Raw genomic sequence first — 17155 nt, 5'->3', positions numbered from 1 at the left:
ACTTTAGCACTTACTTAATTTGAGGTGTCCATAGGTCATTTAAGTCATTTTGTATAGCAGGCAGTTGGATATACAGGTCTGAATGCCAAGGGAGAAAGAACTCAGGCAAATTAGGAAATCAGTACTTTCTGAAGTTGGTAGTTAAACCATGAGCATAGATTGGATTGCTCAAAAAGTATTTAAAGCAAAGTGTAGGTTGCTGCGTTTGTCTTGACATCCTAGCCATTGCTTCCTCTGGAAAGAGGAAGCCTTTCATGGGGCTCCTCCAGGCTTCAGTTAGGCAAGTGCTCCTCTGTGTTCACCACGGTATACTGCGTTTAGCTCTGAGAGTATTTATCTCACTGTAGTTGTCTATTTTCTAACTCCCCATTAAACTATACATTTCTCAAGGAAAAGATTATACCTTAGCACACTTGCCTGTCACACTAAAAGCATTTATTACATAAATATTTAATTGGTAAATATTTATCAAATCAAGAAACACATGTAAAAAACTGTTTTAAACAGGTTCTGCCTGACTTTTACTCATCATTAAGGATAGTGCCAGCCACAAAATCATCAACACAGAATGTATTTGCATTTAATAATTAATAAGGTGTATAGTAGCACATGAAGTATTTCTTTAGCAATGCCTAAGTCAAATGTGTGAAAAATATTGGGTTGTGGGGGAGGTTGTTTTTTGTTGCCCTGACATTTTTCTGCCTCAGAATTTCATTTTTATCAGGAAGTTCAATGATGTAAACTGTATTTTAAAATCAATATTGTTGCTTTAGCATGTTTCAAGTAGTCTTTTGAATTGTATGTTTTGGAAATTAATTTTCTAAAATTATTTTATAAAATTATATCTAAGTTTATGTAGGTGATATTTCTGTTGTTAACATTTAAACAATAAAAATACAATTTATGTATTAAAATTTGTTTACTACCAACAAACCAAAAAGAACTATAACAAAATTTCTGCTCCTTTTTTTTTTTTTTGAGACAGAGTTTCGCTCTTTTTGCCTAGGCTGGAGTGCAATGGCGCAATCTCGGCTCACCGCAACCTCCGCCTCCCGGGTTCAAGCGATTCTCCTGCCTCAGCCTCCCGAGTAGCTGGGATTACAGGCATTTGCCACCACCCCGGCTAATTTTGTATTTTTAGTAGAGACGGGTTTTCTCCATGTTGGTCAGGCTGGTCTTGAACTCCCGACCTCAGGTGATCCACCTGCCTCGGCCTCCCAAAGTGCTGGGATTACAAGCGTGAGCCACCGCGCCCGGCTGCTTACTCTTAAAATACTATCATAATGGAAGAGAAAAGGAATGAGAGAAAGAAAGAATGAAGAAAAGAAAAAAGTATTTTTAAAGACCCTTTAGCCCTTAGTTGTATTTGTTTTAGGAACATAAGATATATACAATCATAAATCTTTTCATATAAAAGCAATTTAGAATGAATTTTTGATAAATTAATGTGACTATTGATTATTTCCTTTTGTATACTTCTATCAATTTTGTGGAATTACCACCTGTTCATTGAGTTCCTGCTATTATATGCAAGTGGAGATGACTGAATGTGAAAGATATTTGTTGTCCTTGAGGAACATAAACATTGCTTATATAAAGGTATCAACATGACAGTGGTTATAGTATTTTTAAATATATCACTTTTTAAAAATTTATCAAGGAACCATTAGCCTATTTCTGAAATATATTGATGTTAAGTTAGTAAATGTAATAACCTGTTTTATAAACCTATTTGTGTAAATCTCCAAATAGTGGAATTTTAGTCTTTTGTCTTTGGTTCCCTCTTGTGGATGTTTTATAAACTGCTTGTAAGAACACAACAGTTTTTAAAGGTGTTATTTTTATTTTAAAATATTTGATTTTATAAGTTTCTTTATATTTTGTCAATCCTTTGACATGTTTTGGCTGTGAAAGAAAAAAGAAATGTCACAGTTAAGGTTGCTTTTACTTTTAATTCACTCTATTGTATATTAGTGTTGTGCACAGGAGATGTAAGGTAATCTTTTGTTTGGAAACTTCTCCTATAATGCCAAAAACTTGTACAGTCTTGCATCATGGAGCCTCTGAAGTCCTGCCCATATGCCTTTTCACCATTTAGCCTTGTTATACTGATGAATAAGTCTTTTATGACGTTTGGAGATCCTGAAGGCTTTGATGTAACTTTAAAACCTGCCTGTGAACGTGCAAAAAGTTAGGATCCCTGAAGTTTCTGTTTGCTAAAGACAGGTATGTCAAAGACAGCAGCTGTATAAGCTATTAAGCTGATTTTGTAGTGAAAGAGAAAGACCACCTACTTACAGCAATGAGAAGACAATTAATTCTTTTTACAGATTTTCAGATACTGTAAATCTTAGTTTTTAATGGGTGAATACCAATTTGTTACTTTTTTCAGCCTGTCAGACATTGAAGTGGCACTTCAGGGCAGCTATTTGAAAGAGATTATTTTTGATGTTTTCTCGGTAATTTTTAGCTCAATTGGATCAGAGTTACCAGTTGACCTACTGTGGGCAATTTCACTTGGAACACAGAAACAATAAACAGATACAACCTTTGTGTATTGATAACAAGGACAATGGGGTAACTGCTATCCTTTACCAGAGTTGGAAGTACAATTTAAAGGTAATGCTCTGTTGGGTCACATCAGTAGTTTCACCTTGTATAGGAAAGTGTTTTTAGTTTAGTGGGAATCTTACATGATTCAAGACATACAAGCAAATGTACAATAGTACCCTTTGATTTTTGCCTTTTCTAACTCGCTGATTAAAATCTATTTACCAACCTAGGTTAACATGTTAGCATCAAGTAGTCAACAGCCCCCGAATTCAGTTATGCATGGGGAAAGAAGTGAAAGATTCTTACCCTAGTTTCCCCAGTTTTGTGCTCATCTTCTTGCAGTTGCATTGGACATGCCTTATTGATTTCTTACTTGATGGGAAAATGAATAATAGATTTCATTTCCCGGATCATGTAGTCAAGTGACAAAGTATAGTAAGTCACGTTTTGAGTACAAATAACTGGCGTTATCTATTTTATTCAAATTAAAATCTCTCAACTTTCTCTTTAGATTCAGTTTGATCTCTTTAGGTTCTGAATATTGGAGTTATTGTTGATCCATTATATTTGACTGCCTAGAAACTTTCTAGAAAATGTTAATTACTCTTTAGCGATTTCTTTCAGATTCAACTTGTCATTTTTTACTATATGACTCTTTTTAGTACAGGCTCTAATTAATTATCCTCAAATCTGGATTCTAGTAATAACTTTCTGATTCTAGTCTTTCTCTGGTCTCTCCTTCTCCAAATCATCTTTTAGTTCCCATGGTTCCTATCACTCCTTTGCCAAGCAACTTATGCTGGGCTTCCATTGTTCAAAGCATCCATAAGCTGTAGGACATCCCCTAATTCCGTCAAACTTACTCATTGCTTTCCATTCTAGCTGGAATATTTCTACTTTTGTGTTCGATTTTTTTTGCAGTTTAGAATGCCACTGTCTATTCTTCCCTAATTTTACACCAAGATCCAGCTTTCTAAGGGGACTAAATTAATTCCAAGGAACAAGGGCATCTTAATTCTGTTGTTTGTTCTTTCTACCCATTCTCAGTGACTTGTTTACTCATGTGTTTATCTTTGGGATAGTGAGTTCATGTTTGGCTAGATTTTATCTCTGAGAACGATGTGAGTTGAGGGTTCAGTATGCATCCCCGTAACATGGATTTGTATTTGTTTCTATCAGGCACCTCAGGTGCTACCTTACTGGGGCTATATTTGGTTAACTTCTCAGTATGAGGTTCCCCCAGAGCATGTGAGTGATGTAAAATTGAAGGCCTAAACCATGGTTATAAATTCTAAAGGGAGTTTTCCCAATCCCTGTCCCCTGCCTTACCTAGCTCAGGTGAGACTTGTCATCTCCTTTGCCACTGGGTAAATTGTTTCTTGTCTACCTTTTTCCTGAGGATGTAGTCTTTCAAAATTCCCAATTTTAAGTGAAGGTTTCATTTCTACTTTGGAAAGAAACCAAAGACTTCCCTTTTCCCTTTATCTGTTAAAATAGAAACCTTATTTAACCAATAATCCCCCACCCCCATCATCGCATGCCTCTGAGGAAGCCCTCAAGTTAGATTTGGCTTATTACCATAGCTCTGTTTTGAGCCCTAACTGTCTTGAAAACTCAGCTATGTATTTGTAGTATGTTTGTTACATTTATTGTTGGCTGTTTAATTAGCACCTTTAAGAGGTTTTAAAAATATTTAGACTACTATAATGCAACTTTTTGTATAATTGTTTCAAGTATATATTTTACACATTTTTTTCCCGACGAATATTTTTTTCATGCTATAGCAGAATGCATATTCATTAGAATTGTCCAACTGAATGAAAGTCATTAAGATCACTGCTCTTATACTGATACTATACTGTTACGTGATTGCATGTACAATAAAGAAGTGTTTAATGTCATTTTAAGAAGAAAAATAAAATTAGAATATTTTCCATTTAGGACACCTGTTTAAGGAGTAGTCTAGCTATCTCATTAAATAGGTATCCTAACTGAGAAAAATTCTACTTTTATATTCTAAACATTTTTAGAATATAGAAACAATTTTATATTCTAAAGTATTTGTCTTTGGGACACTAATGACAAATTAGTCTCACAAATGACAAATACTTTTTATCTTTAATTCAGTCAATTACTGAGTATTTAGAAAATGCTTTAAGGTAGTAGTTATTACACATATCTACTAGTAGATAATGCAAAATCTCTGATTATTTCTCAGACTGTTTTAGCATAAGCCTGTCTTAGCAGTGGAGTAGGATTTCCTAATAATGTTTTCAAATATTTGTATTCCATGTGGATTTTATGATTCATAAACTGGATTATCATCAGTACTCTGTTTTGCATTCCTGGCACATGATGGCCACTGATTGAAAATGCTGTTGTATTCCTTACTGGAATTGGCTGCTTTCTACAGTAGGGAAGCATCTGTTCTGCAGACCTTTTTCTATAAAGTATCAACATGTTTTTCCTTCTGCTTTTCTTTTGTGAGGAATAACAGAGTATATGTAAGTGAAATATAATTTTGAAAAAACATAAATGTTTCATTATAAAAATATAAAAAGTATCAAATGAAATTATAATACTAATCTAAAATATCAAGAATAAGTTAAGAATTTTAAAAAGTAAAAGCTGTGGCTTAAGAGTTATCAACACCATCACCAAATTATAAGTGAGTTTTCTAATTTCGTTTAACTAGTTATTCCATCTGTACTTTATTAATTTCTATTTGTGTGTCACCCTCTCATTAGTGAATTGAGTGTTCATGCTATTTTTATTGCTATTTTTTACTGTCAATTTGTAAATTAGATTAGCATTCTTTAGCAAATTGACTACGTAAGTAAAAATAATATGCAGTAAGATCAATCCCTTCCAAACTTAATTCAGTGTTTTTACAATTTTATCTAAGCCAATTGTGTGAATCCAGAGGTTCAGGCCTTATTGTCCCTTTGTAGATTCAACTGTAATGTAGAATATAGGGAGGCTAAAGACTATTTTATACCAATCAGATGTTATGTTTCTTGTTAAGTTTAATGGTCACAGCTTTGAATCTCACAAGGATAAGAGACAAATGACTCACACATGTAAAAATAGACTTAGTGTTTTGGGAATAAACTGGTTGCAACTGTGATAAAATAAGATATTCAACCAGCAGATTTGAAAAAGGAACTGATGTAAAATCATCTTCATCTCTTTACTTCGGAAAATGAAACATGCTCTTGCAAACCTGTAGTGTAAGTTAAATGGGGCTTGAGAAATGCTGTAGATAGTTTAAAAGCCTTACATAATTAGAAGGTAGGTCTTAGGCTTTAGAATTAGACCTTGCTAGAATTCTTGCTTCTCCACTTACTTGTTGTATGACCTTGGACAAATTATGAAACCTATTTGAGCCTCAGGTTCCTTTGCCTAAGAGGAATAATAGCACCTCTCAGGGTTAATAAGATAATTTTTTTTTTCCTTTTGAGACGGAGTCTCACGCTGTCTCCCAGGCTGGAGTGCCGTGGCGCGATCTTGGTTCACTGCAACTACTGCCTCCCGGGTTCAAGTGATTCTCCTGCCTCAGCCTCCCAAGTAGCTGGGATTACAGGCACGTGCCACAATGCCCAGCTAATTTTTTGTATTTTTAGTAGAGATGGGGTTTCACTATGTTGGCCAGGCTGGTCTTGAAATCCTGACATCAGGTGATCCACCCACCTTGGCCTCCCAAAGTGTTAAGATTAAAGGCATGAGCCACCATGCCCAGCCAAAAGAGAATTAAAAAGACCTTAGCATAGTGCTTCCAACTCAATGATAAGTATTTTTTCATTATTAAATGAATGACCAACTGAATAATTCTAGTTATTAGCATTATTTCCTGTTCCAAAGTATAATATCTTCAATAGCCATTCTACGTTTTATAATAATAACGTTATGTTACTATAACCTCATAACATTGTCCTTCGTTCTGTGTTTTGGCATTACCTCATAATGAGGGGTTTAACATTCATTCAACAAATTACATAATGAGAACAATGCTTTTTACCAGACATCAGGAATACAACTGTAAACAAGATCTGGTTACTGCCCTTATAGATTTGAGAGTCTAATGGGGGATTTAGACAAGACAATTACAGTACTGTAAAATCAGCATAAGCACAGAGTACTATGGGAATACAGAGGCATGACACATAATTCAATCTTGGGGTGTCTGAGCTGAGAAAGAATGTGTCTGAGTGTAGTTCTAATGTAAAAAGTTGTAAAACACTCCACCCAAATGTATCTATCTGTGTTAAATATATAGTCTACTCATCTTTTAAGAGCTAACTCAAGTTCAGCCTCCTCTGTGGGGACTTCTTCACTTTCTAAAGGCAGAGTTAGAGGCTCTACTCTTGGTATTCCCATTTTACTGTCAACACTTTTCTTATAGCATTTAATAGATTGTCCTGTAACTTATTGTTCACATGGTAGTAGATTTCCCCTAGATCACAAACTCCCTAAAAACTGAAATGGAATGAAACTATCTTATTCATCTTTGTATCTCCAATGTCTTGTCTGTAGTTGATGTACAATAAATGCTTGTTGGATGATTAATAAGTGAAAATATAAATTGATTTATTCATTAAATAAATATTTATCAAGTACCTACTGTATGCTAGGTGTTTTAATAATGAGGATTCAGAAGTTAAAACAGTCTCTTACCTTCTTCAGACTTACATTCTAGTGGTCGTGAAAGCCAGGTATAGACTATGAAGAATACAGAAGAATGGAAAATGATGGAGGCTTTAGTTTAGATTGGTGGTCAGAAAAAGCTTCACTAAGGAGGTCACAGCTAAATAGAGACCTGAGTTAAATAAATTATCAATCTGGTTTATGGATGAGCATTCCAGTCTGATAGATCAGCCAATTTAAAGACTTAAAAGGAAGAACATGCTTAGAATGCTCAAGAAACAGCAAAGGAGGTCAGCCTGGTTAGAGCTTGGTGAACAAGAAGGAATGTGATAGGAGATGGGATTGGCAGATATTACTAGATGGGATAGGCCAGATCACATTTGGACATGATAAAGGTTTTGGATCTTATTCTAAGTGTGATAGGAGGCCAAATGCAGAGTGTTAGCAGGAGAGTAACATGATGTCATTTGTCTTCTGGAGGGCTCAATCTGCCTATGTGAGTGAGACTAAAAGGGGCAGAAATGGAAACAATAAGAACAGTCAGTAGGCTATTTTCATGCTCCAAGTGGGAGAAGATGGTGGCTTGGACTAGAATGTACTGAATAATTTTATGGGACTCTTTGGGAATAGGAGGTGGTGATATAAGCTTTTAAGATTCTAAGCTTGCACCTCAAACTTAAGCATTCAAGTAGATCAAAATTTAAACATAATTCAGGTACATGTATGTAGTAGAATAATGGGCTAAGAAATAAAAGAACTTGTTTCTTAGTCCCAGATCTACTTTTAAGTAGGTGTGTGACCTTAGGGAAGTCTCTTATTTTCTATGGACCTCAGTGTTTTCAGATATAAAATGATGGTTCGAATTAGTTTCTCTCTAACTGTAAAGGTCCCTGATTTTATAATTCCATGAAAAAGTCAATATGTATTGAACGTGTCAACCTAAATAACAAGGACTCTCTAAAAGAAAGTAACATTTATTTTAGAATAGGGCATTGCAGTGCTAGTATAGGTGCTATAGTAAACGATGTGCGTATTCGGGGGGTAAAGGAAGACAAAAGTTTTTAAAGGAAAAATGGGGAGAATTGCCTAATTGTTTTGAAATCCTTATCCTTGTGTGCCAGTCTGTGGTTGGATAGGCAGTTGCTGGGTAGATGTCCTCGCAGTATTTTTCATGTAAGATTGCAATGGCCGTTGTGCAAAGTGGTGGTTTTGGCAGAGTCTTTTGTGATAGCTTTTGCTATCAGGCATTTATGCATGAGGACCATCTCTTTATGGCTTTCCCTTGCTCCATTTGTCAGGGTTGGTTTTTGTTTGTTTTTTTGTTGTTTTAAACAGAAATGTCTTCATTTTGATTCTGACAACTTTCACAAATCCTTACCGTGTTTTGAATACCAAATGAAGCACTTTAGTGGATTCAGAGGCACTCAAAGACATTCTTGTCCATAGGGTACTTACATTTATAAAAGATTTTGCAAAACAATTGCTTGCAATATGAGATCATAAATTGAATACAAAAGTGTATAATGCAGGTTGCAAATTCTATGGAAGTTTAGAAAAGAGAATAATTAACAAAGACTGAATTAGCCTTGGAAGTAGTAGATACTTGATCGGAAACTAGGTAGGATTTAGTTAAATAGAGGGGAAGGGCGTTCTGGATAGAGAATAAGACATGTACACAAAGGAAGTCTTTAATGAGCATAGCATCATATGGAGTTATGGCAAAGAGAGATTCAGTTAAAGTCCAGCCTGCCTGTATTGGAAGTTATATGAACAATGGGAAAATAGGATTGGGCCATAGAAGACACTGAAATCTAGGCAGAAATGTTTAGCTTTAATGAAGGCAGGAACTGGGAGCCATAGTAGATTCTTCCGTAGAATGATAGAAATAGTATTCAAGAAAGGTTAGTATAATGCCATGTACTTTGAGAAAGGTGTGAAACTACCTTGTTCCAGGTAGCATGCAGGCATTTTGCTTACCTTTTTATTTAATCATCAATCTTTGGGAACAAGGATCCTATGCCTCATAAGTGATTTGAGCCAGGATTTGAACCAATGTCTGCCTGACTCTAGAAAGTTAGATGGGAGAGTCCTCAGTCAGGAAGCATTAGCTGCAGTAAACCACCTATGAGGTAGTGAGGATTATACCCAGTAGCAGTGGGAATGGAAAAAGAAGAGATGGAGCTAAGAGAGAATTTTTTAAAGAACTAGTTGACTGATACATATATAGGGAATGAAAGAGAAAATAAATGTAAGAAGACATTGAAGTTTTATGTAGCAAGTGAAGATTACCATGCTTTTTGGTGGTTGTTGGGGGTGGAGACAGATAGGAGGGACTGGAGAGACAAATAATATCTGATTTGGGACTGTCAAATTTTAGACGTCATTAAGCATTTAAATAATAAGTAAAGACATAGGAAGATTTCAGGATTTGAGACTCCTCGACTTATTAGATGGTTGAAGGCTTGAGAATGAAGAGGTCTTCTAAAAGAGAAAGGATCATGAAAGAAGTGCAAACGACTTTGAGACATAATGCCCAAGCTTATCATGTAGGTTTAGGAAGAGGAAAGGTATCAAACAGGTGTCCAACTATTGTTATATTATACAATCCAAATTGCTGAGACTCAACATTGATGTTCTCAGATTTGCATTTTGACCTCTGCCAGAACTAGATTTTACTTATATGTTTCTACTAAAAATGGAATAAATATAAATGAATTTCAGTGCATAATCAAGTTTTTCTAAATAGCCGATTCTTTGGTCCTTTCTTTCTTTTTGAAATGGGGTCTTGCTCTGTCACACAGGCTGGAGGGCAGTGGCGCCATCATCGCTTACTGCAGCCTTAAACTCTTGAGCTCAGGCAATCCTCCAGCCTCAGCCCATCAAGTAGCTAGGACTACAGGCACACCACCATGTTCAGCTAATTTTTAAATTTTTTGTGGAGACAGGGTCTTGCTGTATTGCCTAGGCTGGTCTCAAACTCCTGGCCTTCTGCCCTGACCTCCCAAAGCACTGGGATTATCAGTTGGTCTTTCAGACAGGATTTGTTAGTTTATTTTTATGACCCTATTCCAGTATATCTTTGGTGAATGTTCTAAAGAGCACTTTTAATTTGTACTTATATTACTGACTCAATTCTTCTGTGAAACATTCAAAAGCTGGGATTTGACAACAAAAGCATAGGCAACAAAAGAAAAAAAACTGATAAATCAGACTTCATCAAAACTAAAAACTTACATCAATAGATGCTATAAATGAAGTAAAAAGCATACAAAATGGGAGAAAATATTTGCAAATTATATCTCTGGTAAGGAATTAATATTCAGAATTTGTAATAACAACAGAAAAACCAAACAACCCATTTTAAAATGGGTAAATGGATATTTCTCCAAAGAAGATATACAAATGGCTGATAAGCATGCGAAAAGATTGCTCAACAGCAGTAGTCATTAGGGAAATGCAAATCAAACTACAATGTGATAACACTTCATGTTCATTAGGATGGCTATTACTTTTTAGAAATGGAAAATAACAAGTGTTGTCAAGGACATAGAGAAGTTGGAATCCTGTGCATTGCTGGTGGGAATGTAAAATGGTATAGCCACTGTGGAAAACAGTTTGGGCACTCAAAAAATTAAATATGAAGTTACCATGTGATCCAGCAATTGTACTTCTAGGTAGATACCCAGCCAAACCAAAAGTAGGGATTCAAACAGATACTTGTAGGTCAGTGTTCACATTAGCACTATTCACAGTAGACAAAGGTGTCAACAATCCAAATGGCCATCAACAGATAAATAGGGAAACAAAATGTGGTGTATTCATACAGTGGAGTATCATTCAGCCTTAAAAAGGAATGAAATTACACAACATACCACAATATGCCTGAATCTTGAATGCATTATGCTCAGTGAAGTATATTGTATGATTCCACTTACGTGAGGTATCTAGAATAGGCAAATTCATGAGTACAATAGTAATTATGAATTAGTACTATGGTATGAATAGTAGTACTCATGAATTTGCCTATTCTAGATACCTCATGTAGGTACAATAGAGGTTGCCAGGACTGGGGAAAGGGGGGATGAAGAGTTCTGTAAATGTATAATGGTGGTGGTTGCACAACACTGTGAACATTCTTAGTGCTATAGAACTGTACACTTAAAAATTGTTAAAATGGTGAATTTTATGTATATGTATTTGTATATTTTGCCATAATTTAAAAGAAAAAACTAATGGCTCTTGTACAAGGTTATAGACATCATTATGCCTGTTATAATACAAAGTGTAAATGTGTTCTGTCTTAAAGGTGCTCTCTTTTATATATTTAGTTGTTTTCGTCACCATATTCTTTGTTATGCATTTGTTGATAGTTCACCTATCTTAATCCTTATTTTAAAAGCAACTAGCAGCCTTCTGCTTCATCAATTTCTGTTGCTTGATCTTTAATTACCTAAAACTTTAAGTTATTTTGAATAATTTTTGCTCTTAAAATAACATTTGTATGTATGTCTATATTAAAATCAGTACTAATCGTATTTTTATAAGCATTAAAACTATAATATATTCATTCTCTTGTTAAGAATTAAGAAATCCAGCTGTCACAGAAAAGTCTTCCCTCATTGCAGTATTTTGCTTGCAGGATGAAGATGAGCTGGATTCCCACACCATGGTGAAGACTAGTGTGGAGAGTGTGGGCACCATGCGGGCCACAAGCACGATGAGTGAAGGGGCCCAGACCATGATTGAACATAATAGCACCATGTTGGAATCCGACTTGGGGACCATGGTGATAAACAGTGAGGATGAGGAAGAAGAAGATGGAACTATGAAAAGTATGTGGCTTTTTTACATTGAATATTTGTTTTCTAATTTGAAAGGATACTTTTATAGGAACCAAGCTAGTTCTGTGTTACTTTTTATAGCCAATTGTGGAAAATTTTGTTTCTTAGATTTACATAACAGTAAAAAAGAGTATGGCACAAGTCAACTTTTTAAAATTGTATTTTAATATAGCAGAAAGCAACACATCTTCAACTTAGAGATATGGAACTTTTTTCTGTTGAAGGTTGCTGACCCACTGCTTAATTTGCAAAGTATTTTAGAGAGAAAAAGATAATGTTCCTAACATTTACTTTTCCAATTAAAAAAGTGAACCTAAAATTATCTTCCAATAAATTCAACAGACTGTTATTTTGTGTTGTCCAAATTATCAGTTAAACCACAACGACAGAGCAGTGCAAGCTATGGGAAGAAATAAGGTGGGAAAATAAGAAACACTAGAAAGAAGGATTAAGAGACAGGGATGCTCATACAGAAGATTCAGTTCCATGAGTATTTACTGCTGCTTACCATATGTGAGGCACAGTGCGGGGGGTGCTGCAGTGGCTAAAAGGATGATCAAACATTCTGTCTGACCTCTGTTGCTTACAGAGTGATGACAATAGGAATGCTTTCACAGACTAGCACTTCTCTTTTTTAAAAATAGTTTTTTAAGATAGTGCAGTTAACATTGTAGGTCATTGTGATTTCACAATTATAGGCAAAAACGAATTTTCTCTTAGCACCAACTGACCTTTTTCTTCCTGTCCTGGTCCTACCCTAGTCCTGTGTGGTTAGTGTCAAAGTCTAAGCAAGCACTAGGCTGCTTTCCACTGAAGAGTATTGCCTCTCAATGGTAGAAAAGCAGAATTACATGACTTCTAGCATTGTAGAACCTAGAAGACTGTAAATATTTAAGTAATTTGCTGGTACTGCAAAATGGGTACCAGGATTTTCTCTCAGATACTTCCATTTCCTTTTTGCTCACCCTTTTCTTTTTGCTACTCCCCCTTTGAAGTTTGACCCATAGCTTCAAGTCACGTGGCTCAGTACTGCTGCTTTTTCACATTTCCTAGTTCTGTGTAGCCCATTATGGTTGCATATGTACTTTGGATAGAGAGATCATGAAGCACAAAATGTAAATAGATTGCTATGTTGCCATAATCCTGGGGGTGGAGTATGAATTTTCTATCTCCTGCCATTGGTGGGTCTTCTGAGCCTTTTACCCAGAAAGCAGCCTAAATCTTGGATTTCCTGAAATTACCAGCGGGGCATCTGACTAGAGTAAGTTTTCTGCATCCGTAACGTGCCTCACTACACTGCAGAGGATGGTCTTGTGGCCTCCAGAACCAGCCAGTGTTAGGGTACAAGTGGATCACAAAGACTGTGGTAAAACAGTTAACACATTTTTCATCCACATGTAATATCAATTTTCCATAAGCTGATATAATTTTTTAACTCAAATTTTATGATTCTTAACAGATCAATTAGATCATGAGTGCTGTTTTGTATCTTTAGAGAGTTACTGAGCTCCTCATGAAGCTGTATAAACAACTTTTCATGCAGTCATATAGTTGAACATCAGCATATATATAGTAGTTAAGAAAAATGAGTCTTTATAGAATCGAATTCATTTGGATTGCAGTGTATTATATTTCAAAGAAGAGAGAGCAATGATGATGTTTCCAACATCATACTTTAAAATTACACCACAGATGTCTACACATTTTGTGTATGACATCCACAAAAATCAATATATTTTATAATTTTGTTGTAACTGAATATATAGGTATGACTTTTTGTCACAGAGGTTTTATTGAAAGCCCATTTTGAAGTTGAGCAGATAGTGGTTTTTGTAACTGCAGTTGTTTTATGGACCTCGGCGAGTTTTAAATCCCATGAGCCAACTTTCTTTGTTTTTTGTTTCTGCAAGTTAGACATCATTCTGTAATGTAGGACTTCAGTGTTTCCAAAATTCTAATCAAGTGATGTTAGTATAACCCCTAGGGATTGTCATATTGTAGTATGGCAGTAGTAAAGAATGTGAAGAAGTTACTGAGGGAAGACTTAACTTTTTCTGAAACCACATAATTATTGTAGTTTTGTTTTTCTCATGATCTAAATCTTTAAAACTTCTTAAATTAGTTGGTATGAGGTCTCAGCTTATGTCACATCAGTCAAAACCACATTTGCTAATGTGTCTTTAGCGTTTTTGTTCCCTAATAAGATGATAGCAGTTTATTATTTTTGTTTTTCTAAAATCTCTATAATATGTACTGAAGATTTTGATTTTCATCTCTTTTCCCATTGGAGTTTCAAGTGAGTTGCCTGATTTAACATCCTTGTCAGTTTAAATTATGTTTACACTTTCTCTTTTATACCTTTAACCATGAAGCTGGAAATTATGGGCCTATTTTCCTTACCTCTAGGAAGGAAAATTCCTTACTTCTAGGAAGGAAAACCTTCCCTTTGAAGGGAAGCGGAGAAAAATGACAAAAAATATTTTAAAATTTGATCTGCCTTTTTAAAAATGGACATGGACCCTATGGGCATGTCCCAAGAATAACTTTCTAAACCTGTTTTTAGCAATGATGGCATTACTTTTACCCTCCCGCTCCCGATCTTCCTATTCATATATCCATCAGGCCTCCTCATTCCCCAAGGGATATCCAGGCTTCAGCTGTGTCACCAAGATCCTTCACAGTCTGGCACTAGCCAGTATTTACATGTGGATCTCTACTTCTTCCTTACAGATTATGCTTTATCCATACTAGTCTGTGACAGTTGGAATTCTGAATGGTTGACACTGGGTTTAAGCAGGTTGGTTGTCATTTAAGAAAATCAGCTGGTAGGATTTCTTATCCTGGAGTAGATTAGGACCAGGTCAAGAATCTGTGTCATCAGATTGATGGGGTAGGAGAGATTATTTCATCATGAATGACTGGGAGAGTAGTAGCTTCAGCAAAGACAAGACTGAGGCTTTTTCGTTTGTTCAGCTCAGTTCTACTCATCTTAGCTCTGTTTTTATGGAGGAACTTTCTGATCTTACAGAGCTGTGGCTATATTGGTAGCACTAGTTGCCCTGGAGGGAAACTATATCTTACGGGTATCTGAGGAAGAGCCATACTTTCCAGCCAGGTTTTTATTTTTCTTGTGTGTTTCTGTTTTTTCCCCAGATAAGTTATGAAGTTTGTCCTGGTAAGAATGCTGTATAAATCTCCTCTGCCACATAATAGTACATGCTCTTGGAATATTGGTTTCATGAATGAATACTAATTACAGTAGAGTCAGAGTCAAGCTGTGTGTGTGTGTGTGTGTGTGTGTCTGTGTGTGTCTATGTGTGTGTATGTGTGTTATAGTAGAATTAAAGATACATTGCTCTGGAAGCTAAGAGAACTTTCAGGTAAACCTCCTGCCTTAGTAAGCTACTTTCTTTTCAAGTGTTCTACCATCCCTACTTCTCATTTCATAGAGCACACCTTCTGAAAATGTGTTCCTTAAGATACCCATTCAGTGAAATTCTCTGATAAATATAGATAAATAATATACAATAATCAGAAGTATTTGGGAAATGCATATTTATCCTAGAGATAAATTATTACAGAACTACAGTATATATTATTAACTTATTAAATGCAAATAGTACGGGAAGGAAACAGTTTAAAAATTACATTACCCAAGGTTTCCTTCACTTACTTGACCATGAAAAGCTTTTAATGAGGAACTTGTCAGTGATTAACATCCTGTGTAATAAGTATCTGAGAAACACATTTTGGGAAATGCTGTCATGAGAGCCCTCTAGTTCCCTGACCCTAGTTCCTAGTCTGCTTTCTTTTTATTAGCACACCCTCCCTTCACTTCTATATCCAGCTTAGAGGCTATATTTCGTTGCTTCTGCCACTCTCTTATATTCTAAACTCCTCTGCCCTAATATCTTGTCTTTTCTGCCTCTCCTGGAAAACTTTGATATGGTCCAGTCTCTGTGTTCATCTTCTGTGCATCTTTACCCTGGCTATTGAGTGCTGCTGGAGATAATCTTCCATCTGTACAGATGAGGGCTACCAGATCAAGACCTTCTGCCCCATTTGGGCCCTCAGAACTTTCCTGGAAGCCTGTGTTTTTCGGTTCTGCAATTCCTCATTCTACAGAGTGGCTAGTTTAGATCTTCACTACATCTCTTCTTGCTACCTCCCATCTCAGTTTCAGTAGATGACCTTGCTCCCTACTTTATAGAAAAAAAATGAAATGTTATAATGTGAGTACCTAGAGAAGTTGTGTAGGTGTTTTAAATGTGGTCTTTGGAATAAGGTTGAAAAATTGAGTCATTCTTAATTTCCGTTTCTTCCTTCACCCTTCATGGAAATAACATCTCATCAGTTCTGCCCTCTAAATATCCCTGTCCTCTTCTCATGATCTCGGCTTGCATTTCTTTAGTGCAAGTCCTCATAGTTTCTCACTTGTGAGGCTTCTAAGCTGATCCTCTGCCTCCAATCTTCATTCCCTACCCACCATACAGATTTCAGCACATTTCTCTTCTGCTTATGACCTCCCAGTGACTACCAATTGCTTATAGGCTAAAACTCAACACCAGTTAAGAAGCAGTATATGCTCTGGTTACTACTTACCTTTCTATTCCCTCTTCATCCTTCTTCCAGCTTCTCAGCTCTTACGGAGCTTTTTCACCTTTGGCCTCTTGCAATGCCCAAATCCTCCTGTGGGATTTATCCTTCTTTTGCTAAATCACATTCATCCACTCAGGCTAAGTTAAGAGGTTGCTTCCTCTGTCAACTCCAGGTTAGGAATAAGTGCCCCTCTAACAGGCTCCCATCTCACCCCAAGCTTTCACTCTTACAGCACTGTCATGCTTTATTGTGAGCATGTGCTTTTGTTCATTCCTCACTGTATTTTTTATACCTAATACAATACCTAGCACTTGGTAAGAGTTCATGAAATGTTTTCTGAACAAATGATGTGGTATAGTAAAGAGCATGATATGTGAAGCCAAATCATTTATTAATTGTGTTACTTAATTCTGTCTGAGTTTCAGTGATATGTATTGTCTCTCTGTTGTGTATATTTGTGCAGGTGTGTGTATTATGTAAATTCAAAATGTGCCTAGCAGTGTTTTAAATATAGTTGA

At 35.9% G+C, this 17155-nt stretch overlaps 1 protein-coding gene across 3 annotated transcripts in view; it reads left to right on the top strand.

Annotated features, from left to right (window-relative positions):
* Positions 1-17155, top strand: part of STK3 (serine/threonine kinase 3) — a 466952-nt gene that overhangs the window by 356121 nt on the left and 93676 nt on the right. For all 3 annotated transcript variants that reach the window (XM_025393760.1, XM_025393762.1, XM_025393761.1), the window contains one exon: positions 11837-12029. In XM_025393760.1, coding sequence (XP_025249545.1) covers positions 11837-12029 — 193 coding nt within the window. The remainder of the gene's footprint in view (positions 1-11836; positions 12030-17155) is intronic.

Source organism: Theropithecus gelada, chromosome 8 (assembly GCF_003255815.1).
Source record: "Theropithecus gelada isolate Dixy chromosome 8, Tgel_1.0, whole genome shotgun sequence".
In the NCBI taxonomy this organism is placed as follows: domain Eukaryota; kingdom Metazoa; phylum Chordata; class Mammalia; order Primates; family Cercopithecidae; genus Theropithecus; species Theropithecus gelada.
This window is presented reverse-complemented; position numbering and strand designations above follow the sequence as displayed.